Below are 24,084 nucleotides of genomic sequence, written 5' to 3'. Positions count from 1 at the left end.
TGCTCCTTATTTATTTTCTGCAGTTCAAGTAAAGTGCAATCGAATGCCATGCAAACTACACCGAGCATGAATATTTGGTAATAGGCTAAGGATTTCCTGGGAAAAGGCCTGGAGATGTACTACTGTCTCAGAATATAAACTGGTGTCCTCTTTATAACAGTTTAAAATGCAACAATTAGCTTAAAAAAAGTCCCACTCTCATGAACAAGTTGTTTATACTCATCCTAAGAGCTGGGAACTGTGTAAATTGTAAACTATTGTAGTTAAGCTTATTCCACTCAAAGCTAAGTACCTGAAAGTGGTGGAGACTTGTTTACATCCGTCTGACCTCCTTGGCTGATTTTTGGCAATAATTGTGGCCAGACAAAGACATGAGCTGTTACAATTAATGGGATCTTTTCAATGTTGCTGGATACAGAATTATTATAAGGTGGGATATTTTAACAAGCTGGTTGCTTGATGAGTTTAACATTAGTGCCCTGCTCAGGTCAAGGATCCTATCCTGCTATGCCAAATTGCAAAATATATATTTTCTAATATATAAAATAACATTCTGTCATCATAGCAATAGTAGACTAAAAGGTTAATTTAAGTATACTTCGAATAGTATTTTCATATGCTAAAAATACATTCTGATTTTTCTTACGAGTAAACTTAACCTATACTTGGAATTTAATTTGAATCTTGTCCAAATAAGCATGATTTTACCAATGAACTTGGTAAACTTAAGATATATTATTTTTTGTATATTTAAATTCATGAACTTGAAGTATGAAGTACGAGGAGAGAAAGGTTATCTCAGAGGGGTCCACAGATATGAGAATGATCACTTTTCCTAAATTATTTACTATTTATTTTTAAAAATTTTAAGGACATTTAAGGAATGAAGGGGATAAGACTAGCATTTTTGATTTGCCATTTATAAACAATGTGTGATTTATAAACAAAGTGCATTAAAGGTATAGTAGAGGATCATCTAAATAAGTGGTCCTCCTAATTGTCAATCATTCTAGTGATACGTTTATGTAAGGCCATCCTATGTGCTCGTCCCCATTTTCACTTATCGGTGGTGAGTCTGACATAGTGGAAAAATTACAAATCTTCTTTTAGAAAGTAAGCTTGTATTAGCGATGCAAACAGTAACTTTTAAACAGGGCGTGCATGAAGAGAAATGGGCTTGTGCACGCTGTTGCATGCATTTAATAGGGGTTTCCCTTCGGGAGCGGGTACAGGGTTGTGCATGTCCTAAAATAGGAAATTATAGATTAAACTGAACAGAAGTCCTGCATGAGTAGTTTAATACCTTTTGAAAGCTCTAGTCTAACAGTACTAAAGGTGGAAAAAGCATTAGAATTGAAATAAAACATTATCAACATAAAATCTAAAACCTAATCAAGGGAGAATGGAATAGGAATGTTCATCTGAAAATCTGATTCATTATCTTTAAAGTTAACGAGCCCCATTTTATCCATGCCGTGTCTTTTTAGAGACTGGAAATGTTCTTCGCTTTTGGTTTTCCCTGTTTTGTTGCTGAGATCAACCTTGTTTCTTTCTTCTTCTTTTATTATAAGGTCTCTTTTCACAGAACATTTATCAGATCCCATATGGTCCAGCTTGACAACATGTTGGTCATGTTAAAATATCACCTTATTGGAAAGTTTCGTTGGGGTTTGGGGATTTTGTAGGGTCTAAAAAAGGTAGGATGAAACATTTATCAGCTATATCAGATTTCTGATCTACAGTTTAAAAAGAAGAAACTTTAATTGAGAAAAAATCTCTAATTTCATTAGATAAATTAATAAATGCAATTCTATTTTTCTCTATTTTAAAAAATCTAAGTAAGTGTTTTATAAGTAAAAGGCAAAATATGAATTAAAAAACTTAACCTGATTTATTCTTTTTTTTGTCAGGTTGGAAAAGTTTTTAATTTTATTTTTTTAGTTTTCTACCCTAAAACATTGACAGAATGTTAGAAACTAATGTCATTAAATTGTCCCTCTTTGTAGGACTCCACTATGATGCAACTGCAACATCAAATCTAAAATGATCAGAACTGTAATTAATGTAATTAAAAAGCTCCACAGACACATTCATCATCAGCAGGACTGATAAAAGCCTGAACATGTTGAAAAGGTGAGATAGGAGCTGGACTTCGTTCTTCCACATGCAAGGCCAGCCCACGTTTGGCTCAAAGTTCAGGTCATGCAGTCAGTTTCAGTGTCTCCCTTCATAGGACCTGAATCCTGTTCATACTGAGCCGACGGAGCCACAGGATGACACGCTGGGTCCTTCTCGCTCCCCTCCTGGTGGGCCTGCTGATCCTCAGAGCAGCAGCTCAGGATGCTGAAAACCCTGAATCCACACCACCTCCATCAGGTCAAACCTCTGATGGTGGCGCCCAGGCAGGGGATCAGAGCGAGGACTGGGGGATTAACTCACTCCGAGGAAGCTTTGAGGCGGTCAGCGGCTACTTTGACTCGATGCTGGAGTTCATGGGTGGAAAAGATGGAGTGTGCCAGTATCGCTGCAGACATGGTAAACCTGAGCTGGATCAAAGGAAATCACTTTCTTTAGATTGAAGGGCAAAATTATACATTATTGTATCTATCTGTATCAATTAGGATCAGGCACTACTTTTAAACATGTTAAGACTTATAATTCATATGACTATATAGGTATACATTCTGCAAGAAATATATATAATAAAAATGTATGCTCATTTAATTTGTCTCAAAGACAATCTTTGCCTGAATTGGAACCATGAAAAACCTCAATGTGTCTCAAGATAATTAACTATCACTTTCTATTTTCTCTATATTTTTCTGCAGTAATTATGCTACAAAAACATACATTAATGTTGCATTTCTTCATCTAGATTTTAGGGTAAGAATAAAAAAAGAAAAGTAGTGACATTTAAAAGCTTCCAGTTCATATTTTATTTTAATACGCTGCCTCCAAGAATCCTTAAGGAAGCTTTTTCCTCTGCTCCTGACTGGACTGAGATATTTTCCCATATTGGTTCTGTTATCTGGACGAGAGCCTGGAAATGGACTGTGGCCTCTGTGTGATAGGAGAAGGATCATTTGGTCACTGGGGGATGTGTCACACATTTAGATTTTGTCTTTCTATGTGCAAATGTCAGTCTATTTTGAACTTACAGATTTATCAATGGTCATGCAGTCATGACATGCTTCTGAAGTTTCTCCCCCCCCCGATTTGATATTTCAGGTAAAGCACCTATCCCTCGTCCCGGCTACAAGATGCCTGAGCCTGATGGATGCAGTTCCTACTTCTTCGGCCTTCCTATTCCAGATGGGGTACGCTTGATTGATCAAAAGCTGGTTCCTGGGCTAAAAAAACAACAACCACATTTTAAAATAAGGTCTAGAATGCCTGTTTAACAAATAACTGTAACCAAATTTTGAATTTGTAGGAGCCACCCATTGAAATTAAATGTAAATAAAGCTATCTTGAATTTGGTTTGACCTGAAAAGCTTCTCGGACTTCAAATTAGTATATTACTACCTTTTAGGGTGTAAATATGATCCAACATCCAATATGATCCACTGTTCTATTTGTAAACACTGGTCATCAGGCTGATAAAGGAGGCCTTAGACAGGACACAGGCCTAAAAAAGTTAATTAAATTTATCTCTGTGTTCTACAGTGACGTGCACAAGGGGTGGGCAGAGGGCGCAGTCGCCCAATTGTGACCAAATTGTTGAAATCAAATATGCCCTCCAAATGCATAGTGAAATGCCCTCTGCAGTGGTGAGGACATGCTACACAACCCCTTTTTTTTTTCTTTCTGCCCCTGAAAAAGTCTGTGCACGCCACTGGTGTTCTAACCATTTGCAGTTTTTATTTATCATTAAATTATCAAAGATCCCAGCAAGGGTAACTCTAAATGAGGGCTAAGCTTTGTCTATATTCAGTAAAAAAAAACAAACAACAAAATTAGAATAACTATAAATGAATAATTAAAAGCTGAAGCTAAGAGATCGTCTTGGCAACAGCATATTTCCATGTCCTAGGGCTTGACAGGAGGCACTTCTCCTTTTTCAAAAACTTTTAGTATGACGTGTATGGAGACACTGATGATTTTATTTTGAAGAGACATGGAATCCTTTTGCTGTGTTTCTGTGTCAGATGGATATGGGAATCCCTGCGATGACCAAATGCTGCAATCAGCTGGACATGTGTTACGACACCTGTGGCTCCAACAAGTACCGCTGCGACTCCAAGTTTCGTTGGTGCCTCCACAGCATCTGCTCTGACCTCAAGAAGAGCCTTGGCTTTGTGTCCAAAGTTGAAGGTCAGTCATTTGTATGAGTATCATCAGTATTTGTATGAGTATCATCAGTATCATAAGTTCTATAGCAAAAAAGGTGTTAAATGAAGAAACTAACTGGGAGAAAGGAAATAATCCAACCTCGGAGCAAACAAAGAAAACTTAATTCAGGGGTGAAATGTTTACACAATGTCAAGAAGGAAATATAACAGTAATGACCTTTACGAGACAGCTGCTTCTCTATGGTCAATTGATACACTGCTCAAAAAATAAAGGGAACATGTAAACAAATATAACTTCAATTGAATCAAACTTCTTCCTCTGGATGACAGTCAATTTCAAATGCCGACAGTGTTTTCTAGATATGTTTGTGGCTTGTCAAAATATTGACACTAGGTTAAAGATAGTTACACAAGGCAAATTCTAGTGTAACCTGGTTTTCAACCATGGTGGTCTTCCATTTAACCATTGTTCTTTATGTATTCACTAGATTGTTAATAGCCCGAAATAAGTGAAGTCACCTGCCACCATCTTGGTACTCCCTACTCTCACGGACACGTCATGTGTCATTAATGTATATGTAATTACCGTAACAATGTAATCAATGCATGTATATTACATGTACATAATTTACCACTTTTGGAACATCTGTATTATGCTCTATTAACATTCATGTTGTGACGGATTTGTATGTTACATTACATGATTTTTAGACTTCATACTGATTATGCAATGTGATGTGCAGATTTTTTTTTTTTTTTACCATAATTTACAGTAATCTACTTATGCTATGAAAAAGCAAGTGTTTGTAAAAGTGATCATCTTTATTTTAAATGTCTTAAACACTGTTGAAAATGATAAAAGCAGCATTGTTCGATGCTTTAACGCATGTATTCTTTACATCGAGACCAGTCTAACTAGGGAGTACCAATATGGCGGCCGGTGACTTCACTCCACCCTGTACTACCATCATGCTATCAGCAATCCAGTGAATAGAGATCAGTGCATTAAAGTTTTATCTCATTTAAAGTTTTTTTTGTAAGCAGTTATTTTTTTCCTTAAACAAAGGGGTACCATTGTGTGTGTGTACTATTAATGTAATCAATCTTAAATGGTATCTAGGATCTATTTTCTAATCAGCTGTCACCATCTAAATAAAGTATTAAAGACTAATATTTTGTATCTCTTATTTTTCTAAATGACTGCAGCATGTCATCCCATCCCAGCTACCTGAGCTTTCTGTACAAACCACCCCTCATTTATTTCTTCTGTCATCCTCAGCATGTGAAACTGTAGCCGACACTTTGTTCAACACAGTGTGGACTCTGGGCTGCAGACCCTACATGAACAGCCAGAGGGCGGCCTGCTACTGTCCAGGAGAAGAAAAAGATGAACTGTAAAAAAAAAAAACATGCTGCCTTTCCACAGGAGCTGCATCACGTTTTATTGTCATTAAGGTGGATGTGACTCCTTGAGTAATTTATTTGAGCCTTCTTAGTTCTTGTTTTCGCAATTATTAAAAAACGTCAGTATTGTTTTAACTTCTATGTGAGACGACCTTGTTTCAACATCAACTTATGTGGATGTATTCTACCAAACATCGAGTGATTTGTTTTCATGGTTAAGCCTACCTCATAAAGGCGTTAAATATATTAAGAATAAAAATATGAACGTTTTAGAAAACAGTGGGTACTGTAAATTCCTTCTTTGTGAACCAAACTTCGGTTCACAAAGCCTCATACTATAAAATTTTTTTTATGAAAGACCAACACAAAGTAGTGAAGAATGAAATGGGAAAAAAAGAAATAAAACTAATTTACAAAGCAAAAACTGAAAAGCGTAGCATGCCACATGTGTCAAAGTCTTTCCATCACTAGAATTTGGATTGCACTAATTTAGGAGATGATATAATTTGCAAGTTGTTTTACAAACTCTTTCCTGTCTGCTGTGTTCTATGGTCTTCATGAAACTTTTTCCTGACATTTCTTTAAGTGTAAAAGTTAAACTTGCATAGGAAAACCATCCACAACAATTTAAGCAGGTTTTAAATCTTTATAGTGAGAGAACAGACAAGAAAGTAAAACATGACAAAATAAAATCAGGCTTAGAGACAATAAAGGGAGCAGATAAATGTTAAATCATGAAAAAAAACAGTGAGATCGAAGACTAAAGTAAAAACCTTAACTTAGACTAAGAATGGGTAGAGATATAACTCCTGAGAAGTTATTTACTTCTTACTTGACAGAAAGGATGATTCGGTTATAAGTGTAGGTAAACAATAAAACTAAACTGCAGATCAAGATGGAGGCGCATCAGGATTCATCATGGGTCTCAGTTTCTCATCTCTGAAAGAAAAGAAAACACACAAACATTCAATTATGCTGCATATAAATTTATTTTCCTCAATATCAGATGATAATAGTAAAAGGTTTTTGCATTTTTAAATAAAAAATGCTCAAACAATGCCTTTTCAGAATTTATTAGTAAAGTATTAAAACTCTTTATATTCTGAAAAACAGAGCACGCATGAGCTTTGAAAATCCCAAGCTACAGCAACAGTAATATCTGCAATAAATCAACAAATGAATCATTTTAAACACATTTCCATTCGATGACCATTTGGCTCAGAGAGATCTGACAAACCCCACACTGTCTCAGGAAAATAGAAAAACATCATGGATCATGAAGAAACATGTTGAACATGACCCAAAACTCATAGGAAGTTATAATTTAATCAAATGGTTGAAACCACCTGTCAGGTCTGCTAAATTTATCTCTGGATTTTCTGTACAATCTCCTACAAAGTATCTTCCAACTAATGTAAAGACAGGAGTGAAGGGTCTGGCATTAATAACAGCTGTGAAAAAATACAGAAGAAACATGAGACCTGAAGACGTCATTTATGTTTACTTACGTTATTGGAGCTCCAAATCCAGAGAGGCCGCTGGCGGCTTGGGGATGGAGCTGGGATTCTGGGTGACAAGCTTCGCTTTCCGGTTAAACTCCAAAAGCTACAAGGAGATTTGGTCACATATTTATGTTATCTGGAGATTTGGTGTTATTGTAATTTACAGTTATCTGAGTAAAACTATTAAGGATTTATTTTCTTTGTTTTACTTCACAAAGCTCTGCTGCTGAGCAGTATTAAAACTTGTAAAAGGAATAAAAGAGTGCAAATATTATTTGTTAATTTTTTAATTCAACGCCCATATTTATTAGCCTGACGTAGTCCGACTCAATTCTAGTCAGAATATGAGTCTGATACTGCTCCATAGAGCTGTGATTATGGGGCGTGTTTTGAACGAACCAGGAAAAAAAATGCCTCTGTACTCAATTGGATAGACCTACAACCAATAAGAGCAACGGAGTGCGTGACGTATGTTAAGCGAGGCATAGTTGTTGTCCACAAAAATCAAAGCGTGCAGTTGCACGCCTAGAATAAGAAGATGAGCCTTGATCGCGTTTCTCTGTTCCTCTTTTAAAATTTATTTGCTGTCAATATCTTCTAGAACAGACCTAATAGCAGAATCTACTCACCTCAACTCTCCAGCGGCAGCCATTGTTGTTGTCACCCAAGCGCGCATTGGTCACATGGTTGATTACATTACTGTTGATCATCTGTCCATCATCGTATAAAGCCCACCCTGACAATTTGATTGGCCTGCAAGATATTGTGCTAGCATACTCGCGCTACTATGGAGCAATGCCAGACCGAACTTCCCAACCTCAAACGTTGTGGGCGGGACTAAGTTCGGAATGGCACCCAGGCTACATATTTATGGCTCCTGATGGTGTGACATGAAAAAGAATCGAAATAGAGATGAAAATGTCTTACGCAGCTGCTGTGTTCAGGCCAGGTGTAAATAATAATCATTTTTTGTATCGATGCATCGACACGTCTGCAAGAGAATCGACTAATTTTTTTTTTTCCTCCGGTCTATTTTTATCCATTTGCTCCTGGGCGTAATTCTCCCTCCCGTGCTGCGGTGGCGCTAAATCTATTTTGCCCTCCTACCGCGCTTCCTGGTTATACTCTTACAGCAGTGTGCTGCAGTAAGCTTGACACAGACATTTTTAAATTATGCTCAATATTGAAGTGTGGTCTGCGCTATACGCTGTGGGTCTAGATACGGCCGAGGCGGTGAGGAAGTGGGGGCCAGTTTAGTTCGACGACGGAGGGACATGAGAGCCAAAAAGAGCAGAGATCCAGGTGGAAAAAGGGTCCCAGTGTTCTCACGCACCTCGCTCTTCTAGCGGGTCAAACTTCACGGGTTGTTTCCCGCAATTTCGGTCATAAAAACAAAACAAGCCAACCTCCTGTCTGCGGCGCTGTCTGTGGTCAGCTACAATTTGGGAGAGGTGCAGCGGAGTGTCTGTGGAGGGGGCGGGACGTCTGGAGCCGAGGTATTTCATTGCACTCATTGCACTGATTATGTGCAGTATTTTTGCAGTATTTTTTGATGCAACTTTTCTACTTCTGTTATTTGCGGTTGTTTCTAAAAAAAAAAAAGCATAACATTACAGCTTTCATTGACTTATTTCAAACTTGAAACTTTGTTTAGCCTGTAAGGTGTAAAAAAAAAAAAAAAAAAAAAAAAAAAAAAAAAAAAATTAACCGATTAATCGAATCGTATCGTGGTGTATTCTTGAGTATCGCAAATAATCGAATCGTTGGGTCAGGAAATCAATACTGAATCGAATCGCCATAATGGATGTGATTTACACCCCTAGTTCAGGCCTTAAGTCTATGTAAAGCATCAAAACTGACAATTTTTGGCTTTTTGTACGACCAAATTCCTTTTCACCTAAAAAAAATACCATTTGATCCATTTCGATATGCGCTACTGAACTGGATTCATGTCTGATTCTAAATCTTGGCGGCCTCTGATCCACTAACGGCCACTGTTAGTAGTGACGCTCTGTTTCTCTTTATCTTATAATCAAGTGGTCATAATCCCAGGATCTCAAATAAATAAAAGCTGTGCATACGTAGCCTTACATCAAAACTAGGGCTGAAAAGCACTGATCTAAAGCGGTGCTTGTTATCTGGTTGCTTGCTTGGAAAGCATCTGAAGAAGGTGAATGAACATCTGTCTAAACAACTAAAAGGGCAAAGAGAAAAATTCCACTTACCTTTTCTCTCAAGTTGGCTGTTATTTCCTCCTCTTGTTTCTTCTTCTCTCTTAATTTTCTCCATTCTTCAAGTTTTGAGGGCTTTGAGGGAAAGTTCTTTGAGAAGAATGATTCCTGGTTTGTAGCATTGGTCCCTGCAACTGCTTTCTTATCAGTGATGATCTCTGGTTGCGGTTTCTCTGTAGCAGGTGTCTCTGAGGCTTTTTTCCTTCCATCATGTGTTTCTGAGGATGTTCCATCTCTATTAGACGTTTCTGAGGCTCTTTTCCCACTATCAGATGTTTTTGAAGCATTTTTCTTTGGAGACCTTTCTGGTGATTTTTGTCTTTTTTGTTCTTCCCTATTCAGCCTGTTCGATGTTTCAGTATCAATTGAGATGAGGCCAGAATCAGATTTATTCTTCCTCTGATCTTTTCTCTTAGACATGTCTGGGTCAATGAAGTTCCAAAAATCCTCATGATTGAGCGATTCCGGGTGATTGGAGTGGTGTTGTGAATAGGACTGCAGGTTGAGCGAGATGGGGCTTTGATTTGCAGCAAATGGCCAACTGGATTTAATAGCTTCCCTGTAGGCATTGTAGTAGTTGATATACTGGGCATACTGGTACAAGCTGTAGTCAGGATACGAAGAAGGAGCGGGGAAATGGGAGGGAAAGGCCTGGTGTTGGTTTCTATAAAGGGAGTTGTCTAATTCTTCCCTACTTTTTTTCCTGTTTTGCCATTTTTCTCCATCTCTGTCAGTAGAACGTCGGCGTGAAGTAGAACGTCGGCGTGAAGTAGAACGTCGGCGTGAAGTAGAACGTCGACGTGCATCTCTGTTAGTAGAACGTCGACGTGAATCTCTGCTGCGAGAACGCCGATGACGACGTAAATGCCTCCGATTTCTACGGCTTCTAGAGGAAGATCTAGAGGATGAAGAGGATAAGGACGACGATGAAGAAGAAGTAGAAGAGGATGAGGAAGAAGAGGAAGAGCGAGATCTACTGCGTCTTATGCGTTTTGGTGGGATTTCTTGCTCCTTCTGGCTGTCGCTCGTCTGTCGTGGTTCACTATTCCTTCCATAAAGCCTCTCCTGAGTGCGATCTGTTAGTTTCTTCAGCTCCTCCACATCTAGATTCAACCCCAGAGTTTGAAGAATGCTTTGCAGTTTCTTCTGCTTTTCGTGCGTCATTGGGGTTTCCTTTTCCTCCTTCTTCTTTTCCTTCTTCTTTTCCTCCTTCTTCTTATTCACATTGAGGGGGGGCTCCGACTCGCTGTTGGAGTCCAAAGTTCCCTTCCTTTTTACCTTCTTTACCTCCTTGTCTTGAGGTAAGGACGCCTCCTGTTTGACGGGCTCCGTCTCCAACTTCACACTGTTGATCCCACTGCAGCCTGGTAGTGCAGAGTCGGTGTCGCACTTCTGGGTTTCGTTTTTGAAGGCCTTTTTCAAAACATCAGGAGAGGTTACTGGAGCATCATCTTTGATAATCATACTGAGTCGCTTGATGTCCACCCCACTGTTAAGCAAACTGACAAAGCGGTCAAAGCCTCTGGTCACACTCGTCTCTCGCTCAGAAGCTCCATCCCCATTGTTTTTGTGTCCAGAGCTTCTGCTGGCACCGTCCTCTGGTTCAGAAGCTGTGTTTACGCTGTTCTTGCGCTCAGCACTTCTGACAGTACTATTGCCTCCAGATTTTCTTTTGATGCTGCTCTCACGCTCGGAGCCTCTGTCGTCTCTTTTCTTGTGCTCAGACATTCTGCTGAAACTGCTTTTACCTTCAGAAGCTCTTCTTGGACTACTCTCTTGGTCCGAACTTCTCTTGACACTTTTCTCATTCGAGCTTCTGGCAGACGATTTGTTGTTGTCAGAATGTGTTTCCACAGTGCTCTCCTGCTCAGGAACTTTCTTTGCACCGCTTACAGGCTTCAAACTGCTGCTGACACTGCTCTCACCCTCTAGACTTCTATCAACGCCATTCTTGTAGTTGGAACTGCGGCTGGGCCTGCTCTCATCCTCAGAACCAACATTGGTGCTGCTTTTCTTTGTTCTAGGAGGATCGTTTTGGTTGAGAGGAGGTAGCGAGACGTCAGGGATCTGGAAAAACATTGTATACAAAATATAAATTTTGTCTACAAAAGCACCATGATCATTTCTATTTATTTATGCAGAATCTTCCTAAAAACAAGGATCTGTTAGGCAGGAAATGTTTTAAGTGTGTCAGAGTTGCTCATGAAGAAAGCCATAACATTTAATTAATCAAGGCTCCACAGATAAATATTTTATACAGTGTCAAAGGGAGGTAAAGCCAAAAAGGCACATTTTCACATGCTATCCACAGTAGGTTAAAGCTGCAATAGCAAATAATAAATTTCCTAAAAACGGACCAGTAAAAAGCATAAACAAAGGATTATGATAAGAGAGAAAAAAAAACAACTGTTTTACATTCAAATAGTATACAGTTTATAAGAAAAACTACACTCTGCAGTATGGCGACCAGACATCCCTGATTGTTTTTGGAAGGGATTGTGATTATATTATCTCTCCGTTTAAGAGTAGAGTAAGACTGATAGAAGGGGAGAGAAGAAGATAGCAAGACTGATCGAAAGATTTAATGAGAGTATAGAAAAACAGGAACACTGGTGAAAAGAACAGTTGAAGATAAGGTAGACAAATCTACTTAGAAGAGTAAAATAGAGAGCAGGCAGAAGTCAGATGAGGGCAAGAAAGAAAAGAAATCTCAGTTACCAGCCAGACACACCTGGATTTATCAGTCCATTAATAAAAGACAGGAAACAAAGGAGCTGCTGAAGTTCAGGAAGTAGTGGAGCTGTGCATAGAGCTCAGTAGAGGAAGAAATTCATTTGCTTCTCTGAGATGCACAGGCCCCTGATGCAGTCAGATGACAATATTAAACATATCCTTTACCTGCAGGGTTTGACTGCTAATTCTTCTTTATCCGTATTATTGCAGAAAAACCTAAACCTCATAGGTATGTAGATGTGAACAGAATAAGCATTTTTTGCCCTTTTTTAAAGATTTGGGGGAATTCTGTCTCCACAGGCATAAGCTAAATGTTGACGGATCGCTTTCATGTCAATAAGGCGATGCAATCAGCTGATTTTCCCTAGAATGAAAACTTGAACCAATCTGACTGTATGATCTGGTTGAATTGTCTCTGTAAAGTGCTTTGAGATGAGATGTGTTGTGAATCGATGCTATAAAAATAAACTGAATTGAATTGTATTTACTTTTCTGTTTTTCCTTTTCCTCCTGCTGCTCGCAGATTACAGGATGGCAGAGCTCTTTAGACCCCACAGAATTGGAAAGCCAGTGTGACCACTGAGGACCAATTCACTTCCACCCAACCCCTTTACCTCAACCCACAAAAACAGATCTAGTTTTCTATATAAATAATACTATCGATTTATTCATTTTATTAATCTTAGGAAATACTAACAGTGTAGAGAGGAACATTCCTGAATTTTACACTTGATTTGCGTTGTTTAAATATTAATTGTTAGAAAACCTTTTTTCCCCTAAAAGAATAAAATCATCTTTTAAAAACATGTTTTGGGGGGTTATCTTCATTTCATATATTGATAATCCCATAAATTTAAGCGGAACAAAACTATTTAAGAGGCCATCACTATCACCGGACTGTAAATGAAGAGAAGCAAATTGTACCTTTTTGTTGAAATAAGGGGCTGCTTCTGCTGCTTTTTTAAGAGCACCGAGTAAACGCTCGTATCCCTTTTCGGCGGTGCTCTCCAGCTTCTTTTGAGGTGAAGTGAAGCTGTCAGGACAATGCAGAGGGACATCTGGAACCTGTGAAACATCACACTCATCAACTTCTGTAAAACAACTTCTTTTCAGCACAGATGAAGCTTTTAAAGTGGAAGTGATTCATGACATTGTGTCTTATCAATAATTATATTAGAAATGTGAAAAATATACAAGCTAAAGAAAAATGGGTAAGGGGTAAGGGCGCCGCCATATTGCAGTACCTCCGACGGTGACATCACAGGGTTGGTCAACTCTAGTTTCAGGAATTGAATTTAATGGATATACCTCTGATAGATCACAACAAGCACAACAAGCTCAAATGACACTGAAGCATCTTAATCACATTGAAAATGCTTTGGAGCCCATTCACCTTCAGATTTGAGTCATAGGAAGGAGAGAAGAGGCAGTTTTGGAGCCGGGATTCTGACTATCCCTGCTACCCCACAGAACTCCCGCCGTGGAAAATATGTAAAGCAGCAGACTTTTGAACCTGGCAAGCTAACAATCCATCGGACAACCAACTACAGCGGCTTGGAGTGTTTTTATTTTCATCGCCCATGAGCTGGGTTCTAATAACCGGCCAACACTCTGACAGCGGGTCAGCGACAACAATCAACCTTAACGACTGGGTGTGAAAACATGCTAAGCAGGCAGAGCAGAGACACAAACAGTTATGTTGGCAGGTATTAGATAACTCAAAAAAAATTAAACAGTTTAAATAATATGATATCCATGCTTACATTATAAGTTGATCCATTGGTTTTGAAGGCTTTGAAAATACACAATAACACTTCTCTTTTCATTTTGGAATTAAATAAAGATTGTTTAATAGAATTAAACCTTTTTAGTCGACATTTACACAAAACTATCATGCCCAAATTTACAAAAAAAACATTAAATTTGTCTATTTCCTTTTCATCTAACCTTTTAAAGCCATCTTTAAGAATATAATTTGGAAGCTTGATCACCTTTCGTTCGTGTTTTAAATGAATTGAAAATATAGCAATTTAATATTTAAACAGAAAAAAAATCCAAGCAATGATCACATATTTCCCACTGAGCCCTCATTTATCTTTAATTCCAAAGGTGTACTACTTTATGATTTATAACTGCCATCTAGATGTAGCCTAGTAAACTAGCCCCACCCGCCAGCGTCCAAAATCATTTTTGCCAGCGAGTTTGGTCTAGCCTCGATCAATGCTCCAGGCCCTAAATCTGGCGGGCCAATCACTATGCAGAGATGTGTTTTGAATTTCTGGATGCAAAGTGGGCGTGACGACGAAGCTGCACGACGCTGGAGAAAGCACAACAAGGAAGATGGCAACAACTTTTGAATAGTTCTCGTTTGACTCAGCTTTGGAAGGATTAGACTTTTCGTTGAAATGTGAGCAGGAAGAGGCTCTAAGCTCATTCAGTTTTTAGAAGAACGTAATCGCTGTTTTACCGACAGGCTGTTTGTTTACACTCCACCAGCTTTCTGTCGCGCTCACTACGTCACAGTCAGTTACGCTAATTGGTCAGAACGTTGGCTAACAGACACAGATATGGTTTAAAAGACAAAGGGCCAGACTAAATTACACATTTAATCTCACATTTAGTTTGGTTTATCAGGCTAATCTAGATGCAAAGATTCTACATTTGCAGCAAAAGGGACCATGGTACACTTCTGTTCTGTGGTCAGAATGGATTTTCTTTTTCACAGAGAGAAATTTAAAAGAAAAAACAAAAAAACCAACCTTCTCTATAGGGGGTGGTAAAACACAGGGGTTACGAAGTCGGTGTGCATTTAATGTCTTCACTCTGAGCTTCAGGGGATGGTGCAGTTTCACTTTATCTTTGCTCAAAGTAAAAGATTTTTCCGTTTGTCTAGATAACTGAACCTAGGAATTAAAAGAAGACACAGAAGTTTAGTAATTGCATCCTTAGCTGGCAATTCTTAACCTTTCAGGATGGAAAAATAAAACAAAAACCAACAAAAAACACAAAAAAAGTTTGCAGAAGTAATTGATTCATTCAAAAATATTCTCAAATCCAAGTTGGATTAAAACATATACAACATCAGTCAAAATCATATACAGATAACTGCACTTTAGCAAGCTGCATCTCACAGTGTCAAAATTTAAACTTATTGCACTTAATACAATTAGCATGTTTTGCCTTTGTTTGCCTTTGTTTTTTTAAGTAGACAAGAAATCTTCATAACTGTGATCAGAGTTTTCTGTTTTCCAGGAGCATCATTTTGGTATATTTCACCTTTTCCAAAAACCAGGTGGATTTAACTTTTAGATCACAAGCGTCCAAGTTTCAATTCTATTTGTTAGATTTTAAGAGTAGACAAACTTCTAGCGCTGGTCAGGCCTATGTTAAATCCTACATACAAAAGGATGGGGAAGATTCTGAGTAATCCAGGTTGTAGTCATCCCAAAAAGGTTAAAAAAAAAAAATCCACTGGACTTTTTTTTCCAAGTTTGAAAACGTTTCGCTTCCCATCCAGGGAGCTTTTTCAATTCAAAATGTCAGAAATAGCATTGAGTTTGAGGCTTTATACAGTAGCCCAACAAAAGCCTTGTTTTAGAAAACATGCAAATTGAAAGGGACGATTTGTTTAGCTTCTTTTGTTAGCCTGCAATGCCCCATACCTGTCTATGTCTCCTATATAAAAAAAAAAAAACTTTCAGGTTTAGTCGAAAATGGCCACTCAAGAGTTAGCAGGCCTTTGCTTTGTGAAGTTTTAGAACTTTCCGACCAGCATTTTGATTGACTCTTGAATTAATTGGAATGTGCATATATTTGAACTTGTAACTTTAAACCTGTTAGGATTAGAGAATATGAACCAAAATTAAAAACGTGTGCGTCAAATTTTCCCTTTATATATTTTACTAAAGCAATGCTTTAAATATAACTTACAACTTCAAATAAAGAAGTTTAAAATAAAATCAGTAAGGGAAAAATGAACAAAAACTATGATGGATGGAAGCTTTATCCATCTCTACACAAAGCTGAGTATCGGTTACCTGATATCCATTTTATATTAATTACCTTGGAGAAAAAGCTGAATGAACGTTGCTGCAATATTTCTGTCACTCTGTCTCTAAGCGTTCCAGGATTGCAGGTAGCCAACTCCTTGCCATCAAGAACATCTGGCTCAGATGGATTAGTCCCTGTAATCTCTATTGCTTTAAAAGCAATTTTGGCTTTCTTCTGCATAATCTGATCGTGTAACTCTTGGAGCTGTCGTTTCTTCCTTATCAATTCAGGATCGTCTTGCTCTAATGGTTTTCCATCTAGATCTGGAGGACTGGGTTCTCTCCAGGCTGCACTCCTACTCTGAAGTTGAACAGCAGGGTGTACAGGGAATGTGTCCCAGTCACCAGTCAGCCTTGGGTCACTGCTGCTCATTAAAACCCTCTGCTGATCCGGTTCCTGACGCATCTGCAGCCTTTTAACATGACTCCAGTCATGTGGATTCATCCTCCTGCCTTTCACAGTATTTGAAGACTCTAAAAAGTAAACAGAAAATACACACACACACATTAAAACAGTGGAGAAATCACTACCATATACAAACAGAACCAGTTAGGATTTAGCTAACGACACCATAACACTACTATCTGGGATTACGATTACTAAAAATGTGTGGGACCACGATTAATCGAAACCTACAGCAAGAATAAATATTTATTTTATTTAAAATACAAGTAAATGGACGTCATAAATGAAGCAAAGACGCGTTTACAGATAGCTTAGCATCATAGCTTAGCATCGGAGTTAGCAGGTTTACCTTCTCTTAGAAAACCGTCACCTGCTACATCATCCACGATCTATGTGATCGAAATAAAATCGGACGTTATGAACAAAAGGATGACAATAGGTGGCTAAGCAAACCCCTAAAATACAGGAAAAAACATTAACCGTCTGTAAACAACAATGGAGTAAAGGGGCGCTTTTAGAAGTAAAAATGCTCAATAGCGCCACTAATAGCTGGAGGACTATCACTGAAGAACAGAAGGAAATTCTTACTTTAGTTTATATAGATGATATTTTCAATATGAATAAAAACAACTATATAAAGAGCAATGACTGTGTCATAATTTGATAAAAAAGGTGTTGCAGGAAAGGAAAACCAGAATTTACCTTAACCTCCTCCTTGTAATATTGGAAAGTTAAAAAAAAAGCTGCACAGCTACTGAAAAATGAGTTATGACATTAAAATAGTTTACTTTAAAATGAAAATCAGAATAAAACAATGTCTCTAGAGTAATTTTTAAAACACCAAAATATACTATTATTTCAAGCCATTTCAATATAAGTGATTCAAAAATCTCGTTTTCCTCCAGAAACCGTTTCAAATATGAGAATTCAAAAAATAAAAGAGATAATCCACAGAGCTGTAAAAAAAAAAAAAAAAAACGTTTTTCAGCAAAGTGAAATGTATTTGACTGATACAAACCAAACCAGACCAAAAAGGGTTATTATGACTAACACTGAACCGGCTTTATGCATTAATCAGGCGTGGCAGCTGCCAGGCAGGCCTTAAACTGATTAAACAAGTCAGCAAATTAAATTGTTGTTGTGCTCCTGAACTAAACATGTCTTTTGGCAGGGCATATTAAGCTGCTAAAGGAGGTCAAGGACAACCGAGGAGCTCCCATTTCCATGAAAGAGCTTACACCAATTGAAACACTACTTAGATGGGTGGCATGTCAGAGGAACATCAACATGAGAGGCATGGTCAAAAGCAGCATCTCCATTCCTGTGAAAGTGATCTGTAGTGACATGTGTTCCCCAGGTAACCCACCCATGTGATGTAAAAAGCGATCCATCAAACCAGAACAGCTTCTTACATTTTTTATGTAGCGCATTTCTGATATTGGTGCATCGCCAATCAAGTGTCAACCCTGGCTGGGCTGAGATCATGTATTTCCACATGCAACAAGCCAAGATGCACCAAATATTCTGACACCTTTCTACCAAATCCACAATTCCTTTCTTTAGCTAATGTATTTAAACAGAAACCATTCAAACCACCCAATTTCTCACCAGTTTGCCATTAAACCTTCTTTAACCATATTTCACCGAAATTGATTTGTACAGACAAGGAACTTTCATTTAGAGATGGTTTCCCAGCCATAACCCATTTAACTCACCTGCATTCACAGATTTTCCCAATTTTCCTTCAAACATGCCAACTTTAAACCCTTACCGTTTAATTTGCAAGCTAATATATATAAAAAACTAACAGGTTTTATACTATTGTTAGTTATACAGTGTCTCTACATAAAGCCAAAGTATTTCCACATTACCGTAAATTCTGCATGTTTTTAGAATGGCTCTGACTGTGGAAACATTTATAAACAGCAGTTTAGATAAATTATTTGCTAAAAACAATCAGTAACATTTCAACAATTTTACATATTAAATAGAACTTAAAGCAAATGCTTTATTTCTTGTGTTTTGACAACAGAAAAAAACAGAATTGAAAGAAAGTTCAACAAACTGATGGCATTTAAAGAGAACCTTACCAAATATACGACTGTAGTAGCTTTTTATACAACAAAACCCCCCAAATATAAGAGGATTTCCTTTGAAGTTTATTTGGAACTGTCTTTAATATTTTACATTTCCGATTATTAAACATCAGTTAATTACATGTACAGAAATATAAACAAAAATATTTGACAGTCTGCCTTCATGTTAACAAGATGAGGCATGGGTTTACATCTTTTAAACAAATATTGAACAGAAATCAGAGCAGAAATCAGCAGTTACAGATTTTATTTGCTAAACAGATGCAGTTGATTGAGGACCATTTTGATTTGCTACTGCTGGTGTTGGTAAATGTCCAGTGCAAACAGCATTTCCTCAGATGCTCAACGTCATTTCAGGTGGAACATGTGCATTAGAGCACTGACTATTTACTTTATGTTATTAAACTATACAGGCTTATTTATAATCTCCAAAAACATCATTTCAACCTGTTACTGTTTGTTTTGGAAATTCTAAGCAATCAAACAAAAAAAAAGGCTACAAACCATTTATGCTGAGTAAGATGCACTTTATTTAATAACCTGCAAGAAGCGAGGCCTTTCTTTCTTTTTCTCCAGCCTTTCTTTCTTTTTCTCCACTGGGTTCATGGCTTGTTGAGCATGTATGCTTGTTGGATTCAAAAGCTGCATATGTGGTGGGACCAGCGGTCCAAACTGAGACAGCTGAGGCGGCGGCACAGCTGGAGTGCGGAGCATGTGGGGGTTGCGAGGAAAGAAGTTTCCTGATCCAAAGGGGGGCAAAAAAGGAAGAGGAGGTGGAGGAACGTTGGGGTACGACGGTGGTAAACTGTTGCTGGGAGGATATGGTGGAAATGGTGGCATTGATGGAGGAGGAAGTTGCTTTACTGAGTGGATAGGGTTGAAAGGGAGAGCAGTCGGAGCATTCGGAGTAGGAGGGATCTTCATAGGGCTAGCTCTATTTCCCACACTTCCCTGATCCTCCAGAGAAGACTTTTGATTTAACTCCAAACTGTATCCAGACTGCGGCATGTCTGCTTCCTCCCTCGTGTCTCTCTTTGTATAACAGCTCTGACGTGGTGAGGTAACGCTGGGCGTGCTTGGTGATCTACTTCGACATCTCACAGGGTTTGGCTGCTCAACACTTCTTTCCCGACTGAACCTATTCCCACCCTCATTGTCTCTCTTGCCATAGAGACGCTCCTGAATCCGATGAGACATTTGGCCGAGCTCTTCGATTCCCAGATCCATACCAATAGCCTGCAAAACATCTTGCATTTGTTTGTGCTTTTGCAGCTCTTCAGGGGTCATAGTTATCTTTTCCACTGAGGGAGACTTGGCCTCAAAGGAGCCCTCTCTGACAGAGACTTGATTCCCGTTTGGACTGGCGGACCCATGATCCCGCTGCGGAGACAAAGACCTGAGGGATCCCTTACTTTCCTTCCAGCGGCTGTTATCTGCGTAGCCTTTCTGTTCCCTCTCTGTGCTACCCGAATACCAACGTTCATCTGAAACTTTCACAAAAGAGCTTGAAGAAATGCGCCCATCACACTGCGGTTTGGGGCTCTGACTTACTATCTGATTGAGGACGTCAACATTCACGCCCTTGTTGAGTATATCAAGAAAGCGTTGGAAGCCTTTAGACGACTTTTCTTCAGGGCGGGCGGCGCTTTGTGGAGTCCCGTCGATTTTAAGATACTTATGGGAAACACAGAAGCCACAATTTTAGATGCATGAATCCAACAAATCATTTCAAAACAACACCTACTTGTGATCCCTTTCTAGGCTACATTCAAAACAGCAGAAAAACAAATCAAACAAAATAACTTTTGGTGTTTAAGGCAATCAAGACAACAAAAAATTTAAATACTCGCATGCAAGTGATCTCAAGCAATAAAAATATATATCCCCACAGAAGTAGTTTCCTTTTTTTCTCCAAGCCTATTTGTGCTGTTCCAATTTAAAGTGCGTCATTTTCAGCGACATCTAATGGTCAGACAGCGGTGACACGAACCGCTCCCCCCCACCGCTTCTCCCCCTCCAACAACACGAAGAATTTTATGGTACAAAGTGGCTTCCGAAACGTTGCCATTACTCATCTTGTCAAGTGATGAAGAGGTTTGTTTACATTGACCCTTTATAAGTAATATTTTATTAGCCTGTGTAGGATATAGATTCTATATAAGGCTAACTTGTCACAGTCACATTCAAGGGGAATATCGATCTCTGCAGTCACTAGTTAGGCCTCTCTGCACTACCGTAGCCCAAAAATGTCTGTCTCCATTAATGCGAGACCCGCTCCTATGTAATTATAAATACCAATTTCTAAGACAAAGCAAACATAAAGGTGGAGTTTTAGTCCATAAATCATTATAAATACTAAGGCTGGGTATTTTTGCCAAAGTCCTGAATTGATTCGACTTTGATTCATACAGTTCTAAATCGATTCATTTCGATTAGATCTGTTTATACAATAATGAAAGTGATTCAACCATGTTTCAAAATACTCATGCATTTTATTTTTTCTGTCATATTAAACACACAGTGCAAACTTGTAAATGGGACAGTTTAAACTTGAGATGTGAACAAAAGTCTTCTCAAAAGTGCAAACTTGTTTGTGAAAAGTGAAAAGGCCTCACTCGTGCAAACAGACGGGACACAGCAGACATGCATGAGCTGCATTATCTCCACTGCACAAAGCATATTTGCAGCGCTGTCTGTAACAACTACAGGGTGTTTGCTGGTCAGCCTCCATTTGTTAATGTCTTCAATCAACCTATTAGCTATGTTTGCAGCTTTCTGGCTTGAAGTATTTTAAGTGCATCTTTCCTGCTCATTTGAATGTGAACGTCACGCACGTCACTATAAAACTAATTGATCTCATTCCCTAGACATCCATTTCGCAAAAATGTAAAGGAATCGATTCAAAATCGATTTTTTTTTTTTACCCAGCCCTAATCAATACCATACTTATGTATAATATATTACATTTCTGTAAGCACATCACTGTAAATATTATAAAAGGGGCTTTAATTCTAAAAGAAACATTTTCTACAGTGAAAAAATAAAAGACAGGTTTTCTGCAGGGTCTTAAAGTAATTCTCCGTACTCTGTCATAATAGTTATTTTGTTTTATTCTAAATGAACTTATTTGTTGTTACCCTTTTGTAATCAACAGACCAATTGTACATGAAATGCAACATATCAAGTAATAAATCATAAAATTTGATTAGTTGTTATGTGAAAACCAAATGTGTGCTTTTGTAAACTTGAAAGGTTTACACAAAAAGCAATAGAAATATTCTGAAAGTAGAAAACATCAAAAAATAAAAGATGTACCTGTTCTTTGGATCCATTTAGCTGTGCAGAGGCTCTGCTTTCATAATATGTATCATATGTCGATGTAGATCTCATCTCGGCCTGATTCTGTTAGTTATTAAAACACTTTTATTAATCAGATTAACGTAGCCTTAAATGTTATGTCTGTTGAAGCATTACAAGTTTAAAACTAACCTTTGTAGAGTAATCGGGTGAGTGTGTCCTTTCCTGTCCACTCCCATGTCTCCGTTTCCTTGCTTCATAGCGATCAGGGGAATCTGCGTCGCTGAAATCCTCATACTGTCTTTTAGGAGGAAACTCTTCACGGTGACGCACAGATCTTGAATATGGAGACGTTTTCCTGTACCTCACATCATCTTCATGTGACGGTGAATATCTCAACTGTTGGTTCCATGAAGACCTAGATGGTGAGGCCCTGTATGTTTTTTCTGAAGAATCCCGCCTATATCTATAGTTATCCTTATCCTCTGTATTCTTTCGCCTTTTGTCCACTGGCACATCCCAACTAGACGGGGACAGGCGCCTCCTCTGAGGGCTTCTTCTGCTCCAGTCTCGGCTTGCTGAATCTGAACTGCGCAGCCTCTTAGGAGACCCACTGTAATGTCTACTTTTGCTCGCCCTGTCCGTGCTACTGTGTCCATCTCTGGTGTATTTATGATAGGAGTCCCGAGAGGTACTACTGTGGAGATCATGTCTTTCTCCACGTCTGTCATCATAGTCCTCCCTGTTTCGTCTTGAATTTCTGTCACCGTCCTGCCGCCTGTGGTTGTAGTCAGATCTTCTGGAGTACATCCTCTCACATTTAGAAAACAGCAGCTAAAAAAGGAAAGAGAAAGAAAATTGATAAAGAAATCAGAGAGAGAAGTGCAAGTGGGTCAGTTATTGATTTAGATTCTAATAAATTGTAAGATATTTAGTCAGAAAAAAAGACTGCTTATAATGATTGAATTTTTCCAAATGTAACGCAGTGGTTTCTGCTTTTAACTGCATTGTTGATATAAGTTATTACTCTCTTTCACAAAAAAAAGACATTTTTATAATAACTATCCTGCCCAAAACAGGACATTAAGAAAACACGAAGAAACAATGCCCACAGCATCAAACACCTCTACTGTGCTTTACATATAAGATTAATTTCCACAAATCCAATTTAGTTTCAAGCCAAACCTTTAGTGGGTCAGTTGCTCAAAAGATCATCGATTAGCTCCAGACACAGGAGGCTATTTAGTGCAGCTTAACAAACTGAACATCTTAAAAATAACCAAGCGTTGCCAGGTGATTTTACGTTATTCTTTAAGAACAATAATAAAAAAAAAAACATCAATGACGAAACCCGTTGTTTCAAATCTAGTATCAATCAAAGCAGATTTCAAAAGGGTTACATTTCTCAAACAGACATTAACTTTAGCGTTGCTCCGTATCCAAGCTAATATGAAGCTAACCGCTCACATGCTGAATGTAACATAGCTACAAAAAAATGACTGAATATCAGTCTGACACTAAATACTAGAAGTGAACGATGTTATATGTCATCAAAAATGTATTTAGTTCAATTCATTTAAAAATGGTTAGCTGAAAGGATATTTCCAGTTTTGTTTATCTCTAGCCTACTTAACGTTAGCTGAATTACCGTTTGTGTCGCAGGGTTCCACTCTTAAAAGAAATTGGATTCCTTTAAAGCTGAATAACAAAGAATGAATCCGATTAAGCAACCGAGTACTTAGTTTTACTTGGCATTTTCTTGCAATAAACGAATGGAATTGAAGGTATGCCATGCAGAAGGCCGTGTAGATCTACCTGTTCTGCACAACACCGCCCCCTCTGGTAGGAGGGTGAATTACTATGGATGGATGGATGGATGGATGGATGGATGGATGGATGGATGGATGGATGGATGGATGGATGGGAGACTATCATGACTAGATCAAATTGGATCATACTATGTTGAACATTATTCATTTGAAAAGGACTGGGCAATTAATACATTTCATCTAATTATCACACGCATGTGAGCGTGTGATAATTATATATATATATATATATATATATATATATA

General features: G+C 38.2%; 3 protein-coding genes across 5 annotated transcripts; 1 reads left to right on the top strand and 2 right to left on the bottom strand.

The window, feature by feature from the left end:
• Positions 1-2,227: 2,227 nt before the first annotated feature.
• LOC107085496 (group XIIB secretory phospholipase A2-like protein) lies at positions 2,228-5,938 on the top strand. Its single transcript, XM_015375827.1, has 4 exons — positions 2,228-2,535; positions 3,229-3,317; positions 4,149-4,314; positions 5,572-5,938. Exons 1-4 carry the CDS (start codon positions 2,274-2,276, stop codon positions 5,688-5,690), a joined length of 636 nt encoding a protein of 211 aa, XP_015231313.1. The 5' UTR covers positions 2,228-2,273; the 3' UTR covers positions 5,691-5,938.
• Positions 3,308-20,389, bottom strand: LOC107085493 (serine-rich adhesin for platelets-like). 3 transcript variants are annotated; one of them, XR_001481266.1, is made up of 8 exons: positions 16,967-17,132; positions 16,225-16,685; positions 14,922-15,065; positions 13,087-13,227; positions 9,424-11,496; positions 7,205-7,301; positions 6,529-6,635; positions 3,308-3,350 (listed from the first exon to the last, which is right to left on the bottom strand). XR_001481266.1 is itself a non-coding variant. In XM_015375825.1 (7 exons), exons 2-6 carry the CDS (start codon positions 16,654-16,656, stop codon positions 7,206-7,208), a joined length of 2,886 nt encoding a protein of 961 aa, XP_015231311.1. In that variant the 5' UTR covers positions 16,657-16,685; positions 20,265-20,389; the 3' UTR covers positions 6,378-6,635; position 7,205. The 3 variants fall into 3 exon arrangements, 2 of the variants coding, with proteins under 2 accessions (XP_015231311.1, XP_015231310.1); XM_015375825.1 differs by lacking the exons at positions 3,308-3,350; positions 16,967-17,132 and adding an exon at positions 20,265-20,389 and having other exon boundaries at positions 6,378-6,635; XM_015375824.1 differs by lacking the exon at positions 3,308-3,350 and having other exon boundaries at positions 6,380-6,635.
• Positions 18,650-23,826, bottom strand: LOC107085495 (cyclin-dependent kinase 12-like). Its single transcript, XM_015375826.1, has 4 exons — positions 23,659-23,826; positions 22,203-22,844; positions 22,029-22,115; positions 18,650-20,387 (listed from the first exon to the last, which is right to left on the bottom strand). The coding sequence occupies exons 2-4, from the start codon at positions 22,818-22,820 to the stop codon at positions 19,242-19,244; spliced, it is 1,851 nt and encodes a 616-aa protein (XP_015231312.1). The 5' UTR covers positions 22,821-22,844; positions 23,659-23,826; the 3' UTR covers positions 18,650-19,241.
• Between the last annotated feature and the right edge of the window lie 258 nt (positions 23,827-24,084).

Source organism: Cyprinodon variegatus, unplaced genomic scaffold (genome assembly GCF_000732505.1).
Source record: "Cyprinodon variegatus isolate N-32 unplaced genomic scaffold, C_variegatus-1.0 Scaffold126, whole genome shotgun sequence".
Taxonomy (NCBI): Eukaryota; Metazoa; Chordata; class Actinopteri; order Cyprinodontiformes; family Cyprinodontidae; genus Cyprinodon; species Cyprinodon variegatus.
The sequence above is the reverse complement of the archived record's forward strand: the minus strand, read 5'-3'. Positions and strand labels throughout refer to the sequence as shown.

Coding starts and splice junctions, on each gene's coding strand:
- LOC107085493 (XM_015375825.1), bottom strand. CDS start 16,656: ATGAATCCACATGACTGGAGTCATGTTAAAAGGCTGCAGATGCGTCAG. Junction 15,066..16,224: donor CATTCAGCTTTTTCTCCAAG/GTAATTAATATA, acceptor TTTAATTCCTAG/GTTCAGTTATCTAGACAAAC. Junction 13,228..14,921: donor TACCACCCCCTATAGAGAAG/GTTGGTTTTTTT, acceptor GATGTTTCACAG/GTTCCAGATGTCCCTCTGCA.
- LOC107085495 (XM_015375826.1), bottom strand. CDS start 22,820: ATGTACTCCAGAAGATCTGACTACAACCACAGGCGGCAGGACGGTGAC. Junction 22,116..22,202: donor CACCCGATTACTCTACAAAG/GTTAGTTTTAAA, acceptor AATAACTAACAG/AATCAGGCCGAGATGAGATC. Junction 20,388..22,028: donor TAAATGGATCCAAAGAACAG/GTACATCTTTTA, acceptor GTTTCCCATAAG/TATCTTAAAATCGACGGGAC.
- LOC107085496 (XM_015375827.1), top strand. CDS start 2,274: ATGACACGCTGGGTCCTTCTCGCTCCCCTCCTGGTGGGCCTGCTGATC. Junction 3,318..4,148: donor GCCTTCCTATTCCAGATGGG/GTACGCTTGATT, acceptor TTTCTGTGTCAG/ATGGATATGGGAATCCCTGC. Junction 4,315..5,571: donor CTTTGTGTCCAAAGTTGAAG/GTCAGTCATTTG, acceptor TGTCATCCTCAG/CATGTGAAACTGTAGCCGAC.